Source organism: Hypanus sabinus, chromosome 2 (assembly GCF_030144855.1).
Source record: "Hypanus sabinus isolate sHypSab1 chromosome 2, sHypSab1.hap1, whole genome shotgun sequence".
NCBI lineage: Eukaryota > Metazoa > Chordata > Chondrichthyes > Myliobatiformes > Dasyatidae > Hypanus > Hypanus sabinus.
Genome location: NC_082707.1, coordinates 62,903,608 through 62,921,206, shown reverse-complemented (window position 1 = coordinate 62,921,206; position 17,599 = coordinate 62,903,608). Strand labels below are relative to the sequence as shown.

General features: G+C 37.2%; 2 protein-coding genes across 3 annotated transcripts in view; one reads left to right on the top strand and one right to left on the bottom strand.

Annotated features, from left to right (window-relative positions):
- ift80 (intraflagellar transport 80 homolog (Chlamydomonas)) overlaps nucleotides 1-5,529 on the bottom strand; it is a 233,645-nt gene extending 228,116 nt beyond the window's left edge. For both annotated transcript variants that reach the window (XM_059947169.1, XM_059947177.1), the window contains exons 1-2: nucleotides 5,446-5,529; nucleotides 4,538-4,647 (exon numbers count right to left, since the gene is read on the bottom strand). In XM_059947169.1, the coding sequence (XP_059803152.1) occupies nucleotides 4,538-4,572 (35 nt within the window). In that variant the 5' untranslated portion in view covers nucleotides 4,573-4,647; nucleotides 5,446-5,529. The remainder of the gene's footprint in view (nucleotides 1-4,537; nucleotides 4,648-5,445) is intronic.
- Nucleotides 5,530-5,776: 247 nt separating this feature from the next.
- smc4 (structural maintenance of chromosomes 4) overlaps nucleotides 5,777-17,599 on the top strand; it is a 74,214-nt gene continuing 62,391 nt past the window's right edge. The window contains exons 1-5 of the mRNA XM_059947156.1: nucleotides 5,777-5,798; nucleotides 6,704-6,868; nucleotides 8,272-8,462; nucleotides 8,862-9,053; nucleotides 9,753-9,929. Of these exons, the coding sequence (XP_059803139.1) occupies nucleotides 6,727-6,868; nucleotides 8,272-8,462; nucleotides 8,862-9,053; nucleotides 9,753-9,929 (702 nt within the window). The 5' untranslated portion in view covers nucleotides 5,777-5,798; nucleotides 6,704-6,726. The remainder of the gene's footprint in view (nucleotides 5,799-6,703; nucleotides 6,869-8,271; nucleotides 8,463-8,861; nucleotides 9,054-9,752; nucleotides 9,930-17,599) is intronic.

Sequence of the window (17,599 nt, the reverse complement as noted above, 5' to 3'; positions counted from 1 at the left end):
GAGAAAGCTACTCTAGACTACAGACCTACACAGGACTGCATTAAGTGCACAAAAACAGTGCAGGCATTACAATAAATAATAAACAGGACAATAGGGCAAGTTGTAAATTCAGGCTTCGGGTATTAAGGAGTCTGATAGCTTGGGGGAAGAAACTGTTATGTCTGAGAGCCCGAATGCTTTGGAGCCTTTTCTCAGACGGCAGGAGGGAGAAGAGATTGTATGAGGGGTGCATGGGGTCCTTCATAATGCTGTTTCCTTTGCAGATGCAGCGTGTAGTGTAAATGTCCATGGTGGCGGGAAGAGAGACACCAATGATCTTCTCAGCTGACCTCACTATCCGCTGCAGGGTCTTGCGATCTGAGATGGTGCAAATTCTGAACCAGGCAGTGATGCAGCTGCTCAGGATGCTCTCAATACAACCCCTGTAGAATGTGATGAGGATGGGGGGTGGGAGATGGACTTTTCTCAGCCTTCGCAGAAAGTAGAGATGCTGCTGGGGTTTCTTTGCTATGGAGCTGGTGTTGAGGGACCAGGTGAGATTCTCCGTCAGGTGAACACCAAGAAACTTGGTGCTCTTTATGATCTCTACCGAGGAGCCGTCAATGTTCAGTGGGGAGTGGTCACTCCGTGCCCTCCTGAAGTCAACAACCATCTCTTTTGTTTTATTCACATTAAGAGACAGGTTGTTGGCTCTGCACCAGTCCATTAGCCGCTGCACCTCTGTAAGCTGACTCGTCGTTCTTGCTGATGAGACTCACCATGGTCGTGTCATCGGCGAACTTGATGATGTGGTTCGAGCTGGGTTTTGCAGTACAGTCATGGGTCAGCAGAGTGAACAGCAGTGGACTGAGCACGCAGCCCTGGGGAGCCCCCGTCTTCAATATGATGGTGTTGGAGATGCTGCTCCCGATCCGAACTGACTGAGGTCTCCCAGTCAGGAAGTCTAGGATCCAGTTGCAGAGGGAGGTGTTCAGTCCCAATAGGCTCAGCTTTCCAATCAGTTTCTGAGGGATGATTGTGTTGAATGATGAACTGAAGTCTATGAACAGCAACCGAACATATGTGTCTTTTTTGTCCAGGTGGGTTAGGGCCAGGTGGAGGGTGGTGGCAATGGTGTCATCTGTTGAGCGGTTGGAATGGTATGCAAACTGCAGGGGGTCCAGTGAGGGGGGCAGCAGGGTCTTGACATGCCTCATGACGAGGCTCCCGAAACACTTCATGATGACGGATGTAAATGCAACGGGACGGTAGTCATTTAGGCAGGACACTGAAGACTCCTTCGGCACGGGGACGATGGTGGCGGCCTTGAAGAACGTTGGAATGGTGGTGCTGCTCAGGGAGGTGTTGAAGATGTCAGTGGGAACATCTGCTAGCTGGTCTGCACATCCTCTAAGCACTCTTTCAGGAATGTTGTCTGGTCCAGCAGCCTTCCGTGGGTTGACCCCGCACAGGGTTCCTCTCACATTGGCCACGGTGAGACACAGCACCTGGTCATTTTTAGGAGGGGTGGACTTCCTCACCGCCACGTCATTTTCCACCTCAAACTGGACATAGAAGTTATTCAGTGCATCTGGGAGGGAGGCATCACCTGCACAGTCAGGTGATGTTGTCCTGTAATTGGTGATGTCCTGGATTCCCTTCCATATGCACCGCTTGTCGCCGCTGTCCTGGAAGTGGCTGTGAATTAGCTGGGCGTGTGCACGCTTTGCCCCTCTGATGGCTTGGGACAGTTTGGCCCTTGCTGTTGTTAGAGCTGCCTTGTCAACTGCTCTGAAGGCAGAGTCACAGGACCTCAGCAGTGCACGCACCTCTGCGATCACCCATGGCTTCTGGTTAGCGCGTATAATGATGGTCTTGGACAGAGTAACATCATCAATGCACTTGCTGATGCAGCTGGTCACTGATGCTGTGTACTCCTCGAAGTTGGTAGAGTCGCCATCGGTTGCAGCCTTCCTGAACATGTGCCAGTCAGTGTGCTCAAAGCAGTCTTGAAGAGCAGAGATGGCTCTTGCTGGCCAGGTTTTCACCTGCTTCTGAACTGGTCTGGAGTGCCTGACGAGCGGTCTGTATGCTGGGATTAGCATAACAGAGATGTGTTGCTTGAATTTCCAGCATCTGCAGATTTCCTTGTGCCTCCTAACATAACAGTGCATTTCCTGCTGCCTAACACAACATTGCTGATTCAGCCACTTGACCACAGTGTGATCCATATTCAAAGCGTTTTTTTTTACGGCGAACTCTGTCTCAGATGCTGCAAGCAACAGACGATTTTGAAAATCCCGGGAGTTTACCAACGGTGAGGGAATGGTGGAAGTCAGAACAGTTGGCACAAATGGCGATGGACATGGACCCAAGTTTAGAACGGAGTCAGCATTTCAGTCGTTCCCTGCTGTCAACCCTTCTTCTATACAAGCAAATTTATGCTGAAAAACAAAATGCTGCCAAGCAAACAACCCTCACCACTTCATTAAAATCGGTGTCATCTCCTTCTGCCGGGAGTTCTAAGAGTTCTGTGAGTCTTCCTTCACCCCTTGCTGTGCTTGATATGATCCCAACACCACAACAACCACTCATCTCCCACCTGCCAGTGTTGGTGAATACTGTACATCCTAGTATGTTATGATTTATTACATTGAATAATACCTTGAATTGATTAAATATAATATGAATGTTGCCTTCTGGTACTTCTTTTGTGTTGTATTGGTATGAAAGATGTGAATAAATTACAGATAAAACATATTTAGGAAGCCCTCTAGAATGCATCTCTATTTTCTCCATTTAAATAACTATTCACATTATGTGTCGAGTGCCAGGAACGTATCCCCTGCATATAATGAGGATAGGGTGTATACTCATCTTAAAGCTTAGCTACCAAACTTAATCCCCAAAAAAAACTTCTATATCTACCCTGTCAAATCAATTAATAAACTCACACACCTTAAATAGATCATTCCCTAATTTTCTAGACAGAAGGAAATACATATCTTGTCAATGCCACTTGCCCACACTATTTAAACACTACAGTGTAAGTACTATTCTGAAGAATATCATCTACATTCTCTCCAAAGTAGGGCGTCCAAAGAGAATTCAGTTCTTCAGGTACAGTCTCAATACGAGATGAATAAGATTTCAGGATAAATTTCATATTTCAGCTTATGTTACCCATTCACTTATGGCTACGTCCCAAATACTAAAGTACACGATATAAGTTTGACGTAAGAGTGCAAATTTATTTGACAATTGGTCAAATGAAGCAAGAGATCCTGAGAAAAACACATTTTACAGATACCTTCAAATTAGAGATTTCCTACATTTCCAATTAACTACTTTTCTGATAAAATTTCTGATGATAGATGGAATAAAATTCTTAAACAGGTTAATAAATCATCTTTCTGTGCTCATCATTCTCTTCTACAATTTAAAGTGGTTCATAGAGCTTACATTTCTAAACAGAAGCTGTCCAGTTTTTAATACAACTCTGCTGTTGCCTCTTTAATTCATATATTTTGGTTTTGCCCTAAAATTGAAAAATTTTGGCGGGAAGTATTTCATACCTTCTCACAACTTTTTAGGGTCCAATTTGACCCAAATCCCCTTACTGCCTTGTTTGGTATTATTGCAAATGAAGATATAAATTTAAATACTCCTAACCTACCTCTCTTTTAGCAAGAAGAGCAATCTTGCTTAAATGGAAGGAGTCTACCCCTCCTACACATCTTCAATGGCTACGTGATATTATGTCTTACTTAAATTTAAAAAAGATCCGCTGCTCAGTCTTAAATTTGAAACAATCTTTTTATGATATCTGGGGACCTTTCCTAAATTACTTTTCCAATTTATAAAGTTTAACAGTGCACAGACTTTTATGTATATTTTTATCTTCTCTTCTTAAGCGAATTTTTTTTTCTAATTATCCATTATCATCCATCAGCTTTTTTCTTTGGTAGTTGGTAGGGGGTTGACTTTTTTAATGTAAAAAAATTATTTTATGATGTATGACTTATCTTTAAATTTTTGATAACAGAGTGGTATACCTTTATGTGTTATGCTATAACATGTTGATCAATTTTATCACAATATATGAATGTACACAAGTCATGTTGAGATGTATCTATGTGTTGCACTCTGTAAATCTTGTTTTTTTTCTGAATAAAAATATTGTAAAAAGAAAGAAAGTTTGACATAAGAAAGATTGATGGAACTACTCAACACATCCAGAAGCACTCAGTTCTATGATCTTTCTGAACTAGGAAAGGTTCAGTTCATCTACTCGATATTTTATATAATATGCAGACATCAACAATAAAGTCATTTGATAGGATTAGAACATGTATTAGTTAATCGTGCTGTTTTATCTATGCTATTACCAAGGTAATAACAAACTATCAACTCAGTCTCCAAATAAAATGACACATATTAGCTACAATTTTTAAAATACACAAGTTAGAACTAATCACCTGGCAAATACATGACATTTTTCATAAATAAAAGCAGAGGACTTTTGAAACTACAAAACCAAATAATATAAAGGATATGTTTTGGTTCTTTTAAAAGTGAGGTCTTCAGTCTCATTCTTTAGAAATTGAGTTAGGTGCAATGATTAAATTTACTCCAAATACAGTCGCAGTCCCAAACTCTCGTTGGTAGCTGCCAAATTTAAAAGAAACAGCAAGTTGCATTTAAATGGTGAATATCAATTAAATATAAACACACTACATAAGAAAAAAACAAAATTAAAGTGTGCATTTAAAAAATCACAATAGATCATTGTTTCACCAAAGACTACATAACTAAAACAATATAATCTTGGAATGAAGGCACCATAGGATAATTTTTAAAAGTTAAAAAAAAAACAAACTGCATATCTGAAAGTCAATATCAACTATTATTGTTATATTTGCATCTTACAATTAAGTTGATGCTATTAGCTTTACAATGTTTCAACCGACATCAACCGATATCGCAAGGGAGGGATTTTCCAAATCAACAAGCTCCATACGATTCAGTAGAGCCAAAAATAAGTTTGAAGTGCTGATTTTCAAAGAGATCCTTTACTAGAAGAGTGGCAGAAGTCAACCGTTTTGAGCGAGAAAATAAGGTTGAATGAAACAGCCTTATCCAGCTTTGATCTATTTTACTTTTGAAACAAAAGCAGCTGTAAGATTTAAGGGTAATACTCCTCTGCGGACAACGATGACAAACGTTTCTATTATAGAAAGCTGCTGACAGGTTGTAGCAGAAGTGAGCTGATTGGAGATCTTGATGCATCACATCACCTAACAACCGTTTTCCCAGTTGATAATATTGGGCCATAAAACTACTACGTTTCGAAACGAAAAGATCTAGGACATAATCCTTAAATAACTGGCAAGTGCAATATAAAGTAAACCATTAGCGTTCTGTGTACAAATAGTTCACTATTAGATAATTAGATTATTACTTTACCTCAGAGACGCATACGATAAATGATTGCTCAAACACCTCTCTTAATTCAGTTGTAATAGCATCATCGCACTAATCTCGTGTTCTCTCGCGGTATCATAGCGCACAGCTTCTTGGCAACCGGCACAGCAACCGCAAGAGAAAAATAAATGAATGATTTTTTCAAAAAGTAACACACACTACCGTATTGTTCACTAGTAGCATTAGATAAATGTGCGCCCTTGTCGATTTTAATTTTAACTTTTTGAAAATTGGCATTGGCCCCATTTTTTCAAACCGGCTTACCCACAATGCTTTGTCCCTCAACGAATTTCAGTCAAGTTTAGTTTTCGGCGCCATTTTCGACTGGGACGGAGGTGAGCGCTTGAATTTTTCTTCAATTTATTCCTTTATTTTTTATTTTCTCTGCTTGAAAATGATCCAAAAATGTTCTTAAATTTTTTAAAAAAATAATAATAAGCTATTTGAGTTGGAAAGTCTGAAAATGGGTTGATTTCACAGGTATTTATGCAGTGGAAATGAAATTTTTTTTTAGCGGGATGAGATGCATGACAAATTTGTAAACATGTTGTTTCAGGGAAGTGGTTACTAACTGTACTTTTCCCCTATTTGGTTCATTGTTTTAGATTAAACTTTGGGTGTTGGTGTTATGTCCTAATGATTGGTTAATAACCATTATTAAAATCTATCTGAATTTTAAGCTTTAAAAAAAATCATTTATTATTTGTCACAATTTTCCCTTCTGCGCTGTAACTTAAATATATTTCCGTTTCTGGGGTACTCTTTAAAAACAAAACTATTTATTGCAGTTGGAAGTCTGAAATTGGGCAGAAACCATCAAGTTTTTTGTTTTGTTGGATTTTGTCCGCCTGTTTAAGATGAGTGACGTAGACTGCTGGAATATACGTCGTTATGTACCGAATTTATGATTGTATTTGATTAAAGATTATTAACTCAGTTTTTAAAGTAGATGTCGTTTCCTATTGCTGATATAGTTTTGGTGCAAACTGTTATAGTTTTCGACCTTTCTTCATAATGGCATGATGTGGCATTGGTTTAGAGAAGTACAGTAACTTCTGATCTGAGTAAAATTGCGGTAAATTTAGATTAAGTAATGTTTATTTTCGCGAGACTCTAAACAAAAGCTTTCGTTTCATCTGAAATCCCCAATTGTGTATATGTGAGTTTACTTTTTGGAATAGGAAGGAATTGAATGTCCGCGAAGCGATTATTTGTTTTGAATTATTTTCTCTCCTTTTAGCAATTTCTAGTCTAGGTTGTACCATGCCTGCCAAAATGAAATATTCCACAGCAAAGCAAAGCGCAAAACTTGGTCCGGAGGGAGCAGAACCCTTGGATGCGTCTGACAACGGAATGGATATCCAACAAAAGGCAACCACACCAAATGTCGATGAAGTTAGAGGAGGTAAATTGTTAAATTTCTTGCTTTATGGCTTTTATTTTTATATATGGCATTTGCTGTTCAAAAGAATTGATTTAATTTTTTTATAATATTTTTAACCATTAAAGTTTTCGGTTATCGTTAGTAAGTTTTTTGAAAATTGAAATGAACCTCCTGAAAGATTGCTAAACAGGTTGCCGATTTCACTTTTTTATCATTTTGAAGCAATTTGGTATCGTGCTGTAAACGATCTTGATGTATTTTACTTGTTTCTAACGGAAACAGTTCATTTATGTAGAGCGAAAAAAAACAACCAGCGTTAACTTGTGTTTATGTCAAGATGTTATTTTAACATAATTTCATTGACCATGGGAAAGATTTGCTTGTAACTTTAAAGTTTCTCTTGCTCTTTTTTGACGATATTTAATTGAGACGTGTGCGGTGTAATTGTCTAGGTTTATCCTAATTAATAATTCCTTGTTTCTAATTGTTTAATAAATGACTTTATGTTGATTTCCTCCCCCGCCCCCCCACCCCCCACCCCCCAGCTGATGCGCTGTGGGGTTAGAGTTTTCTTTTCATTGTGTGCCTTTTTCCTTTGCGCTTGTTGTACAGTACATTAATGGTGGGGGAGGGGTTTGACATTCTGTAGACTGGAATACAAAAATACAAAACTGCGTTCGGGAGTTGAAGAATTAACAATTTAGAAAGGAGGGATGCTTTCATGTGTTTGGTTTTTTGGTTTTTGTTTCCATGTGAACAATTGGTTTAAAATTCGTTTATGCAGATCGTTGTTTCAATTACTCAGCGAGTATTTGGCAAATGTACAAGATTACTAAACTAGTTAGTTGCTAACTGTTTTGCTCTACAGTATTTTTGCATTCAGTTTTTAATATGAATCCACGAGTTCTTGTAATATGTCTTCTGACAGTGCTTAGCTATTGTACTATGATACGTTTAATTGCACATATGAAACTTCTTACATAAATTAAACCCCACCTTTCTTACCAGACATCCCCCACCACTATAACCTTTCACAAACACTAGAACAGTTTTAGACATTTACTTGGTTAGTTTGGTATTTTTTTAATATACTTCAAACTTGTTATCATGAGAATGCTTTTAGTCTGAAAGGTGTGTGATTTATTTTTTTGAGGAAATGTATCTTGGTCATTTTTCTAAAGGTAGTTATTTACATTTGGTGCTTGTTGTTTTGATAGAACTAAATCTTTTAACCATACAATTCAGAAATTGTAATTGAATATTCATACTTGTATTTTTTCACACGAGGGTATCTGCTGTAAATTACTTTTTAATTTTAAATATTTTATAAAATCTGAAGTCATGAATTGCAAAGCTGGGGTTCCAAGTTTAATGTTATGTATCATTAGTAATAACAGAATAACATTTAATTTATTTCTTTTTAGATACTACCTTAGAATCACCAGTTGAAACAGTAAATAATCAAAGCTTGGAAGAAATTTTAGCTGGCATATCTCCTCCTCCACCCCCAGCAATGACCAATGAACCTGGAGCTCCTCGTCTCATGATTACACATATAGTAAATCGAAATTTCAAATCTTATGCTCAAGAACAAATTCTAGGTCCTTTTCACAAGGTAAAATAAAATATTAAATTATCTATTCTTTGGGTTCCTCTTGAGAAAATTAATTTTCCTTTCAAAACCTGGGCTAGGAAAACTATATGTTTTGAAACATCTTGGGTGGAGATGTGAAACTGAAAAGTGCTTGGTCAGTTGCCCTAAATTTAGAATTGATGTGAACTTAAAATGTCAAGTTCTAAAGATTTTAAAATTGAATTTCTTTTACAAAAACACTGAGTGTTATTAAAATTTTGCTGAAAAGAGTTATAGTTTGGAGTTGTTGTGTGAATGGAGAGCTAGAAGCAGAGCATACCACAAAATGTATTCAGAAATACTTAATTTTAATGTGAATAATGGCTAAAGGGGAAAAAATTGTAAAATAACTGCAATTTTCTGTGATTTTTTTTTATCCAGAGATTTTCTTGTATTATTGGACCAAATGGGAGTGGTAAATCAAATGTGATTGATTCAATGTTGTTTGTTTTTGGGTACCGAGCCCAAAAAATTCGCTCCAAAAAATTGTCTGTGCTCATTCACAATTCTGATGAACACAAGGATATTCAGAGCTGTACTGTGGAAGTTCATTTTCAAAAAATCATAGATAAGGTAATTGTAATAAATACTTTAAAGAAGCTTAAAAATAGTGTTTTTAGATTATGTCCTTGTCTGTTGTTTAAATGTTAAAGCACCAATATACTTCTAAACTAACATTTATAATTTCTTGTAAATATGTGGAATATGGAGTATTATGCATATGCAATTAAGTAATTGTCCTGGGTTTTTAAGCATGTACATAAAATATTGAATCAGGCCTCTTAATTGGTAGCTTTAGAAGCAAAACAAAAGAAAATACTGTCATAAGCAATTTGAGCAACTTTCTTGCCAAAAAATATTTTTATAACTATATACTGCCATTTTAACTGAATTAGTGACCCCTTTATAACAGTAACAAACGGATATCTGTAAAGGTCGTGACAATGACAGTGCAATCAGTATTTTCCTCCTTATTGAATGAAAACAAAATGTATACGTGGATTTAAAATCAACTAATAAGCAAAACCATTTGATGTTGAACTTCACAAAAGAGCAGATGTGCTGAGAATAAGTCAAATATTTGACAGTTTTAGATTTTTAAAATTTAAGGCAATACACTGCAGCAATTATTCAATTCTCCCATTTTATTTCAAAATTGTATGTTTTAAGGGTGAATAATTTCTTTGTTTTGCAATAAAAGACATTGTTTAATGTGCCATGTGCTGCAAATTTGAGTTGTTTAATAATTTTTCAAAATGCTTTCAATGAAAGGAGGGTGACGATTTTGAAGTTATTCCAAATAGCAAGTTCTATGTTTCGAGAACTGCCTACAAGGACAATTCTTCTGTATATCATATTAATGGAAAGAAATCTACATTCAAAGATGTAGGACTGTTGCTTCGCAGCCATGGGATTGATCTGGATCACAACAGGTTTTTGATTCTTCAGGTAGGTCTTTTAAAGTTACCTCAAACTGTATTTACTTTCAATCAAAGTGTTAATTTAAAGAACAAACAAGTGTGTGTGGAAGAAATAAAGATTGATATGATATGTTGAAGTGCTTTTCCTGTACCCTTAAATTGCCATAGCAGCACATCATGGTTTGCAGGGCTGCTCTCACAACTCAAACCATTATTTGCTGCTTAAGTGATTTATGGTTAAACCAGAAACATAGTTATTTCTTATGCAATGAATTGCTTTGATTACCATTTTTTATATATTCTGAACTGTTTGGGGACACATGAATGAAATGCCAGTTACATTTTAGCAGCACGTAAATATTGGCGTGGTAATAATTAAACCAAAAAACGCCAATATTACTTGTGCTGCTGCAGTGTGACTTGGTTTTGTCACCACCAAAAATGCATTGAAGAAATTCATCTAACAATGAAAATTTCAATATCGTTTGCTGTTGGAGGTATGTTTTCTCACGTAGTAAGTCTATTTAACTGTCATGTCGCTTTACAACAAGTAACACTGTCGTGTGTGAATTCTGCCTAATATTTTTTAATTGTATTAGCTTCAAACATTAAAGATAAACCAACTTTAATATAAGGTCATAATTTTGTTGACTAAAATGAGAAATAGTGTCAACAAAATTAATTTACAAGATCCACGATATATCTGGTTCGATGTGAAAATTAAATTTAATTTGATTCAGATAAAAGTGCAATGGAGGTGAAAAATATTCTGTTTTATTAATAATTCAAAGAATAACATTTTAAACCTTTTTTTGGTTGATTTGGCTGATGTAAGTGTCATACATTACAGACTGTTTGCTAGCTTTCTTCACTGCCCTCATTCTATTTCTCTTTTTATCTAGTAGACTTCTTAGCATGCATTGCTAGTTTGCTTGTACAGAAGATGGAAGAACCTTATTTGATAATTTTTTAAAGGCTGTTCATATAATGAAGTTATTTTTGGAATGAAATGTGATAAACAGAAAAATATTTGGCTTTAATCTGAAAACATAGGGAGAAATGTGTCATTATATTTTGTAGAACATAAATCCATTTGCAAGATCTGATGTTCTTGCCCACCTGTTAGTAGGAATTCTTGAAAAGACCAGAAAATTGATTGAAAGAGACAATACCTAATTATAACTGAACTACAAATTGTGCCTAATATTTTTCTTTGCAGATTTCATGGTCAAATCAGAACAGGCTAAAATCAGTATTAATTAAAATTGTCCTGAATTTAGCCAAAACTATTGGAGATGCTAATACTTACAAGATGCAAAGAACAGAAAAAGATCTAATAAATAACAGAACTGTAAAGGGGGAATTCAGAGAAATCGGCAAGGAAGATATTGGTTAAAACTTAATTTTCCAATGTTTATGATAGTGGTTAGCAGCAATGTGAAATAGGTAATAGAAATATTTGTAGGCAAGTCATTGGGCATATTGAATGATAACTTTACATCAATTGTGGAAAAGGGGACATTGTCCTCTTGGAGGGAGAAAAACTATATTGGAGTAATGGTGAGAATATAATGGACCAAAGAACAGTAGATCCTAATAGCTTAATGATTTCCATCTGAATGTTTTGTGCAAGGTAGATTAGAAAATTGCAGATACCTTAACTTTAATCCTGGCGTGTACTTGCTTTAGAAACTATTACTTCAGAATGCAAAGTTATATGATTCACTGTGCTATGTAAGAATAATAAGAAGAAACTGAATTATAGACGTAGCATAACATTTGTTGGAAAAGTTATAGATATTGTGATACAGAGTGAATATTTTACAGGTTTTTAGCTGTTCAGTTTGAATTAGCACCAATTTAGAGAGAGTTGTTGATGACTGAAAGCAAATTTGAATGTTTTAAGGAGATGGCAATATTGGATGTAATTGGAAAGTGGGTTGCAGAGACATTTGTATGAGTCTTTCAGAAGACTTAGCTACATAATAGTCTGTTAGCTAATGGCAGCTTTATTGTCTAGCTAAGAAAATTACTAAATGACAGAATAAAAAATACAAATACTCTGAGTATCAGGCGGAATATGACTAGTGTTCTAGAAGGATTGTTATAGGCTGACTGCTATTTGTTGTATGTCTTAATGAGTTGTATGTTGGAATAGAGAGTTGCATATTTTGCTGATGGTACAAAAGTGAGAAGTATTTTTAAGTATTAGGTGGCAAAAATATTGAACAAATAGACAAAGCTGGAAATTGGATGGAAAGGAATATTTTATAAATGTTTGCAAAATATAACCCTGGAGACCTGCTCCAGTGGGATCAGTAACTGAAATACTAAGACAAATGGACAGAAAATAACCCAAATGTGGGACTGGAGTGCAAGTGGGTGGAATAATTTGTATATGTGTAAAAAGCTTTGAGTATATTGTGAGCAGTTCTCCATATTGAACTTCAGGAAGAACATTTTGGATGCCAGGAGTGTGCCAGGGGTTTACTGATTTGACACCTGGATTTTCCTTGTTAGTTTGCAACCCCTGGAATTTAGATAGCAGGTTATGATGGTGCTTTTCAAGGTTTTAAAGGAGCATGATGGCAGTAAGTCATTTTTTGGACTGATATAAAACTTAGCCTTTTGAGAATGAGGTTTAGAAATACTTATAAACTCAGGCCCCACTTAACACTGAGGATGTATTCCTCAGAGTGGAGTGCTATGTGGGGTCATCATAGTATTACGTAATGGACATGTGTGCCTGATTTTTTTTTAAGTCAAACCCTAGATATATGATACTCTGTATACTGAGTAATTTGTGGAGTGACAATCACGCAAATAGGCCTAACCTGCACATCAGTGGAGTGGCAACACATCACAGCAGCAGTGGAGGGAAGCAGGTGATAGTTGCATCTTAGAGGAGGGGCCAGGCTGTGGGTCCTCCTCTAACTTCTGGGTGTTTCAAGTAAGCTTTGAGATTTGGTTGCCTTTTCTTAAGTTTCCTCTCATGAAGTTCTCAGCAGGAAATAATGTTGAGAGCACCTCTCTTTGCCAAATTGCTTTGCTCCCAGTCGGTAATTATCAATGAACTGGTCCATGATTTGGATAATCGCAGTGATGCTAGTGCTGAGGAGTTTTGTGGTGATGTATTTTGTTGGTGTTTCCTTTTCCTTTTCTCCATCCATGCCCTCAGATTTACCCAGGATGCATTGCTCTGCCAATTCTTGAAACTCTTCATTATTAAGGCTCTCACCATGAGAATGCAGTACTCTTCAACATTGCCATCATTAACATCCTCTAATCCCACTTAAACTGGCTGGTTCAATGATGTTTTGGATGACTGATTCTGCCTGAAATCCTAGAAGTTGCAGGCTCTTTTCCAGGCATTATGGGTTTAAAAAGTGGAATGAATTGGCTGAAGGGGGCAAGAATATTTATACATGCAGGGAGGGGAGCAAGCGTGAACTAATACGAGATTGGTTGTGAGTGGCTCAGAGTCTATGTAAAGCGCAATGTTTACAGTGGCCACCCGGAGAAGTTTGTGTTATTTAGAATGAACGTACTTTTTTTTTAAATTCACTACAAATCAGTGCTATGCCGGGTCTGAGTGTTCATCTGAGAGAATGAAGAAACTTTGTAAGCTCTTCCAGCCCAACAAGTGATGGCTAGGTCAGTTGTTGATTTCAAATCCGAGACTGATAAATTTTTGTTAACCACAAATATTAAAGAATATAGGTCAAATGTAAATATCACAGTTCAGACTTGCTTTCATCAAATAGCAGTACAAGCTTAGTCATTCTATTGACTTGTGCTGAATTAAATATATACATGTGCAACAGACTCGTAGTAGTATCACTGCCCAAATACCACTGCTGTTGGTTGGTATATGAAACAAGTGCAGGTTTGTGAGATATGGTTCTACCCGTGGAATTCTATAATGAAATGATAGTTTTTACCAAATGTTTGGGAAAATAATCATTCAAATCTGGACCAGGGTAAATGATAAATAATCAATTATGTATGTGTTTGCAAGAGATTTAAATAGTGTATCTGATTTATTACAAAGTTGACATTAGGATGCAATAAGTTGATGATTGGCCTAGATTGTGTGCTGAGAAGAAATAAGTTGGGGTGGAAGAATCTGGTTAATAGACAGCAGAGTATACTGTATTGTTAAAGCAATAATGCATGGCAATGTGTATAACGTAAAAGTGAAAGCCTAGTTTTGTGACTATTTAGTTGAGGTGTAAATAAATCTGTCAAACAACAAAGCATATCCTGCAACCTGAAATAAAAACAGAAAATCCTGGAAATACTCAACAGGTCAGGAAGGAGCTTTTAGGGAGATAAACAGATTCAACATTGATGGCCTTTCATTTCATGCTTCCTGGCCGGCATATTCACATTTTCTACTTTTTTTTTATTATTGTGCTACATGTAATTCTGGTGCATCAAATTTACATTGTATATCCATTTATTGGGAATAATACAAAAAAAAAATCGTGCAAATTGAGGGGTAGAGAACCTGATGGGTTATCATCACTTTCAACACCTTGAATTATAAGACAGCTTGGTTTCACATTAACTTCTTTTGGTTTGAAAGTCTGAAAAGTTTGTGATTTCCTAGAAGTCTTGTAAATAAACTGATCTTGCCATGCTGACTCTCAGATCAATTCCATTTTTCCCCCATATATTTTGATACAACCTGCACAGTGTAGGACATTTCCCATAATTTAGCCAGTCAAAGTGTAGTTGGGATATGTACACAGGTACTCAGAAATTTGTATAAAGTTCAAATAAATTTTTTTAAGTATGTAATGTGTCACCATGCACAACTTTGAGATTTATGTTCTTGTGAGCTCAATAAATCCAATAACCATAATAGAGTCGATGAAAGCCTGGACCAATAGGGCAGGCAAACAGTGTGCAAAAGGCAATAAGCTGCCAATAAAAAAAAATAATAAATATTGAAAACATGAGTGAAGAGTCTTTGAAAGTTGAGTCCATAGGTTGTCAGAGCTGTCAGTGATGGGAGTAAGTGAAGTTAACCCCTCTGGTTCAAGAGCCTGATGATTGAGGGGTGAAAACTTCCTGAATATGGTGGTGTGAATCCTGAGGCTCCTGTGCCATCTTCCTGATGACAGCAGCAAGAAGAGAGCATGACATGGTTGGTGGAGGTCCCTGATGGTGGATGCTGCTTTCCTGCAACGACACTCCATGTAGATGTGCTCAATAGTTGGGAGGGTTTAACCATGCTGGACTGGGTGGTATCCACTACTTTTTGTACAATTTTCCATTCAAGAGCATTGGCTTTCGCTTACTAGGCCATGATGCATCCAGTCAAAATACTCTCAACAACACAACTATAAAAGTTTGTTAAAATTTTAGATATCATGCTGAATTTTCACAAACTCTTTAAGGAAGTAGAGGTGCTGCCGTGCTTTTTTTTTCATAGTTGTGCTTACATACTGGGCTCAGGACAGGTCTTCTGAAATGATTATACCAAGGTATTTAAAGTTGTTGACCCGCTCCACCTCTTATCCCCCGGTGTGTACTGGCTTCTGGACCTCTGGTTTCCTCCTCCTTAAGTCAATAATCACTCATTTGTCTTGCTGACATTAGGTGGCCACTCAGCCAGATTTTCATTCTCCCTCCTGTATGCTGATTTGTCACCCCCTTTAATTTGGCCTACATCAGTGCTGTCATCAATAAACTTGAATATGGCATTGGAGATGTGCATAGCCACCCAATCATAAGTACAGCAGGGGCTAAGCTCACAGCCCTGTGGTGCACCTTTGCTGATGGAGATTGTGGGGATATTGTCAATCCGGATTGATTGGGGTCTTCAAGTAAGAATATCAAGGTTCCAATTGCACAAGGTGGTAATGAGGCCAAAGTCTTGAGGCTCTTTGATTAGTTTGGATGTACATGTCTTTGCTGTCCAGATTTTCCAGGGTTAAGTAAAAAGCAATCAGGTGGCATCTACTGTAGGCTTGTTGCGCCAGTAGGCAAATTGATGTGAATCCAAATCACTTCTCAGGCAAGAGTTGATATTTCATCACCAACCTGTCGTAACACTTCATCACTGTGGATGTAAGTGTTATTGGACAATAGTCATCAAGGCAGGTTGCCATATTCTTTTTTTTTCCAGGACTTGTTTAATTGAAGCCTGCTTGAAGCAGGTTGGTACCTCAGACCACTGAACTAGGGTGTTGAAGATCTCAGTGAACGCTCCAGCCAGTTGATCCACACAGGTCTTTAGGACTCAGCCATATACCCCATCTGGGCCTGATGTTTTCCATAGGCTCATCTTCCTATAGGATGCTCATAAGTCAATCTCGGACTGAAATCACAGGATCATTGCAGCTGTGGGAGTTCATGATAGTTCCATGTTTTGACAGTCAAAAATTGAGCATAGGAGGTATTGAGCTCATCTGGAAGAGAAGACCAGTTGACAACTCTGTTGCTTGATTTCACTTTGAAAGAAGTGATAACATTCAAACCCTGCCACAGCTGTCGAGCATCCTTCATCAATTCAAGTTTAGGACAGAATTACAATGCTTCATCGGTGAGGTGGCTTTCTGGAGATCGTACCTGAACTTCTTGTATCTTTCTTGGTTGTTAGATATGAATGCTTCAGATCTGGGCCTCAGCAGATTGCAGATCTCATAGTTCATCTGGGGCTTCTGGTTGGGGAATGATAGATAGGAGAATGTGATGTCCAAGTGAAATTTGCACAGAGGTTGAGCCAAAGTCATTGGAGTACTTGCTGTACTGCTGTGCTCCTCTGGATGCCTTAAAGTAGTTGATGTAATTTGCCTCTGAAGGAGAAGCTTGCAATTTTGTTGGAAACAAACATTTGCAATCTGCTTTACAGTTGTAGATGGAATTTATAATTTTACAATATGGAGACTAGAACTATGCACAGTATTTGTGTCTAGTGTAGATGAAGAGCAAGGATTTGATTGTAGCAAATAAAATAGTTTGGCAGGCTGGATGTAGAGAGTGTTCCTCTTAAGGGGGAATTCCAAAAGTAGAGGCCTTTGTCTACGAACAAAGGGTAAGGAACACGTAATACAAAATGTTTACCTGAGTGTTTTGAGACTTGAAACTCTTAAAGGGCATTGGAAGCAAAGTCTTCAAATATTTTTAAGACAGGTAGTTTCTTGACAAACATGAGGGTGAAACTTAGTTTGGGATTGGTGGAAAATGTGGAGTTGAAGTTGGAGTCAAGCTGGTCACTATCTTGGACAGAACAGGTTTGAGGGATAAGTGGCCAATTGAAGCTGCTAATTCACATATTCGTAAAATTTGAAACTTAATTGAAATGGAGGGTGATAGAGTTGTGAAGAGGTATGGATTTACAAAGTGATACAGCCACATTAGCTGGATTGAACCTGTCTTGGCTGTGGACCAGATTTTTGCGTTTTCTCCCTGTGATTGTGGTTATTCCCAAACCCTCTACTTGATCAAGAAAACTTACTCAACTCTGCTGCCCTGCTCTTCAAAACTTTTATAGTATTAGCTATAAGAAGAAACTCCTTTGGATGTCACTGTTCTTTTACCAAGGGGAAAATTGCCTTTAGGTTCTGATTTCAGCAGCTACTCAGCCAATAGAAGTAGAAAGGATGTGACTCAACGTTCTTAATCACTGATAATGTTGCTTCTGTGTTGATCTTAAAGGGTAGAAATTGAATCAAAACTTTGTGTCTT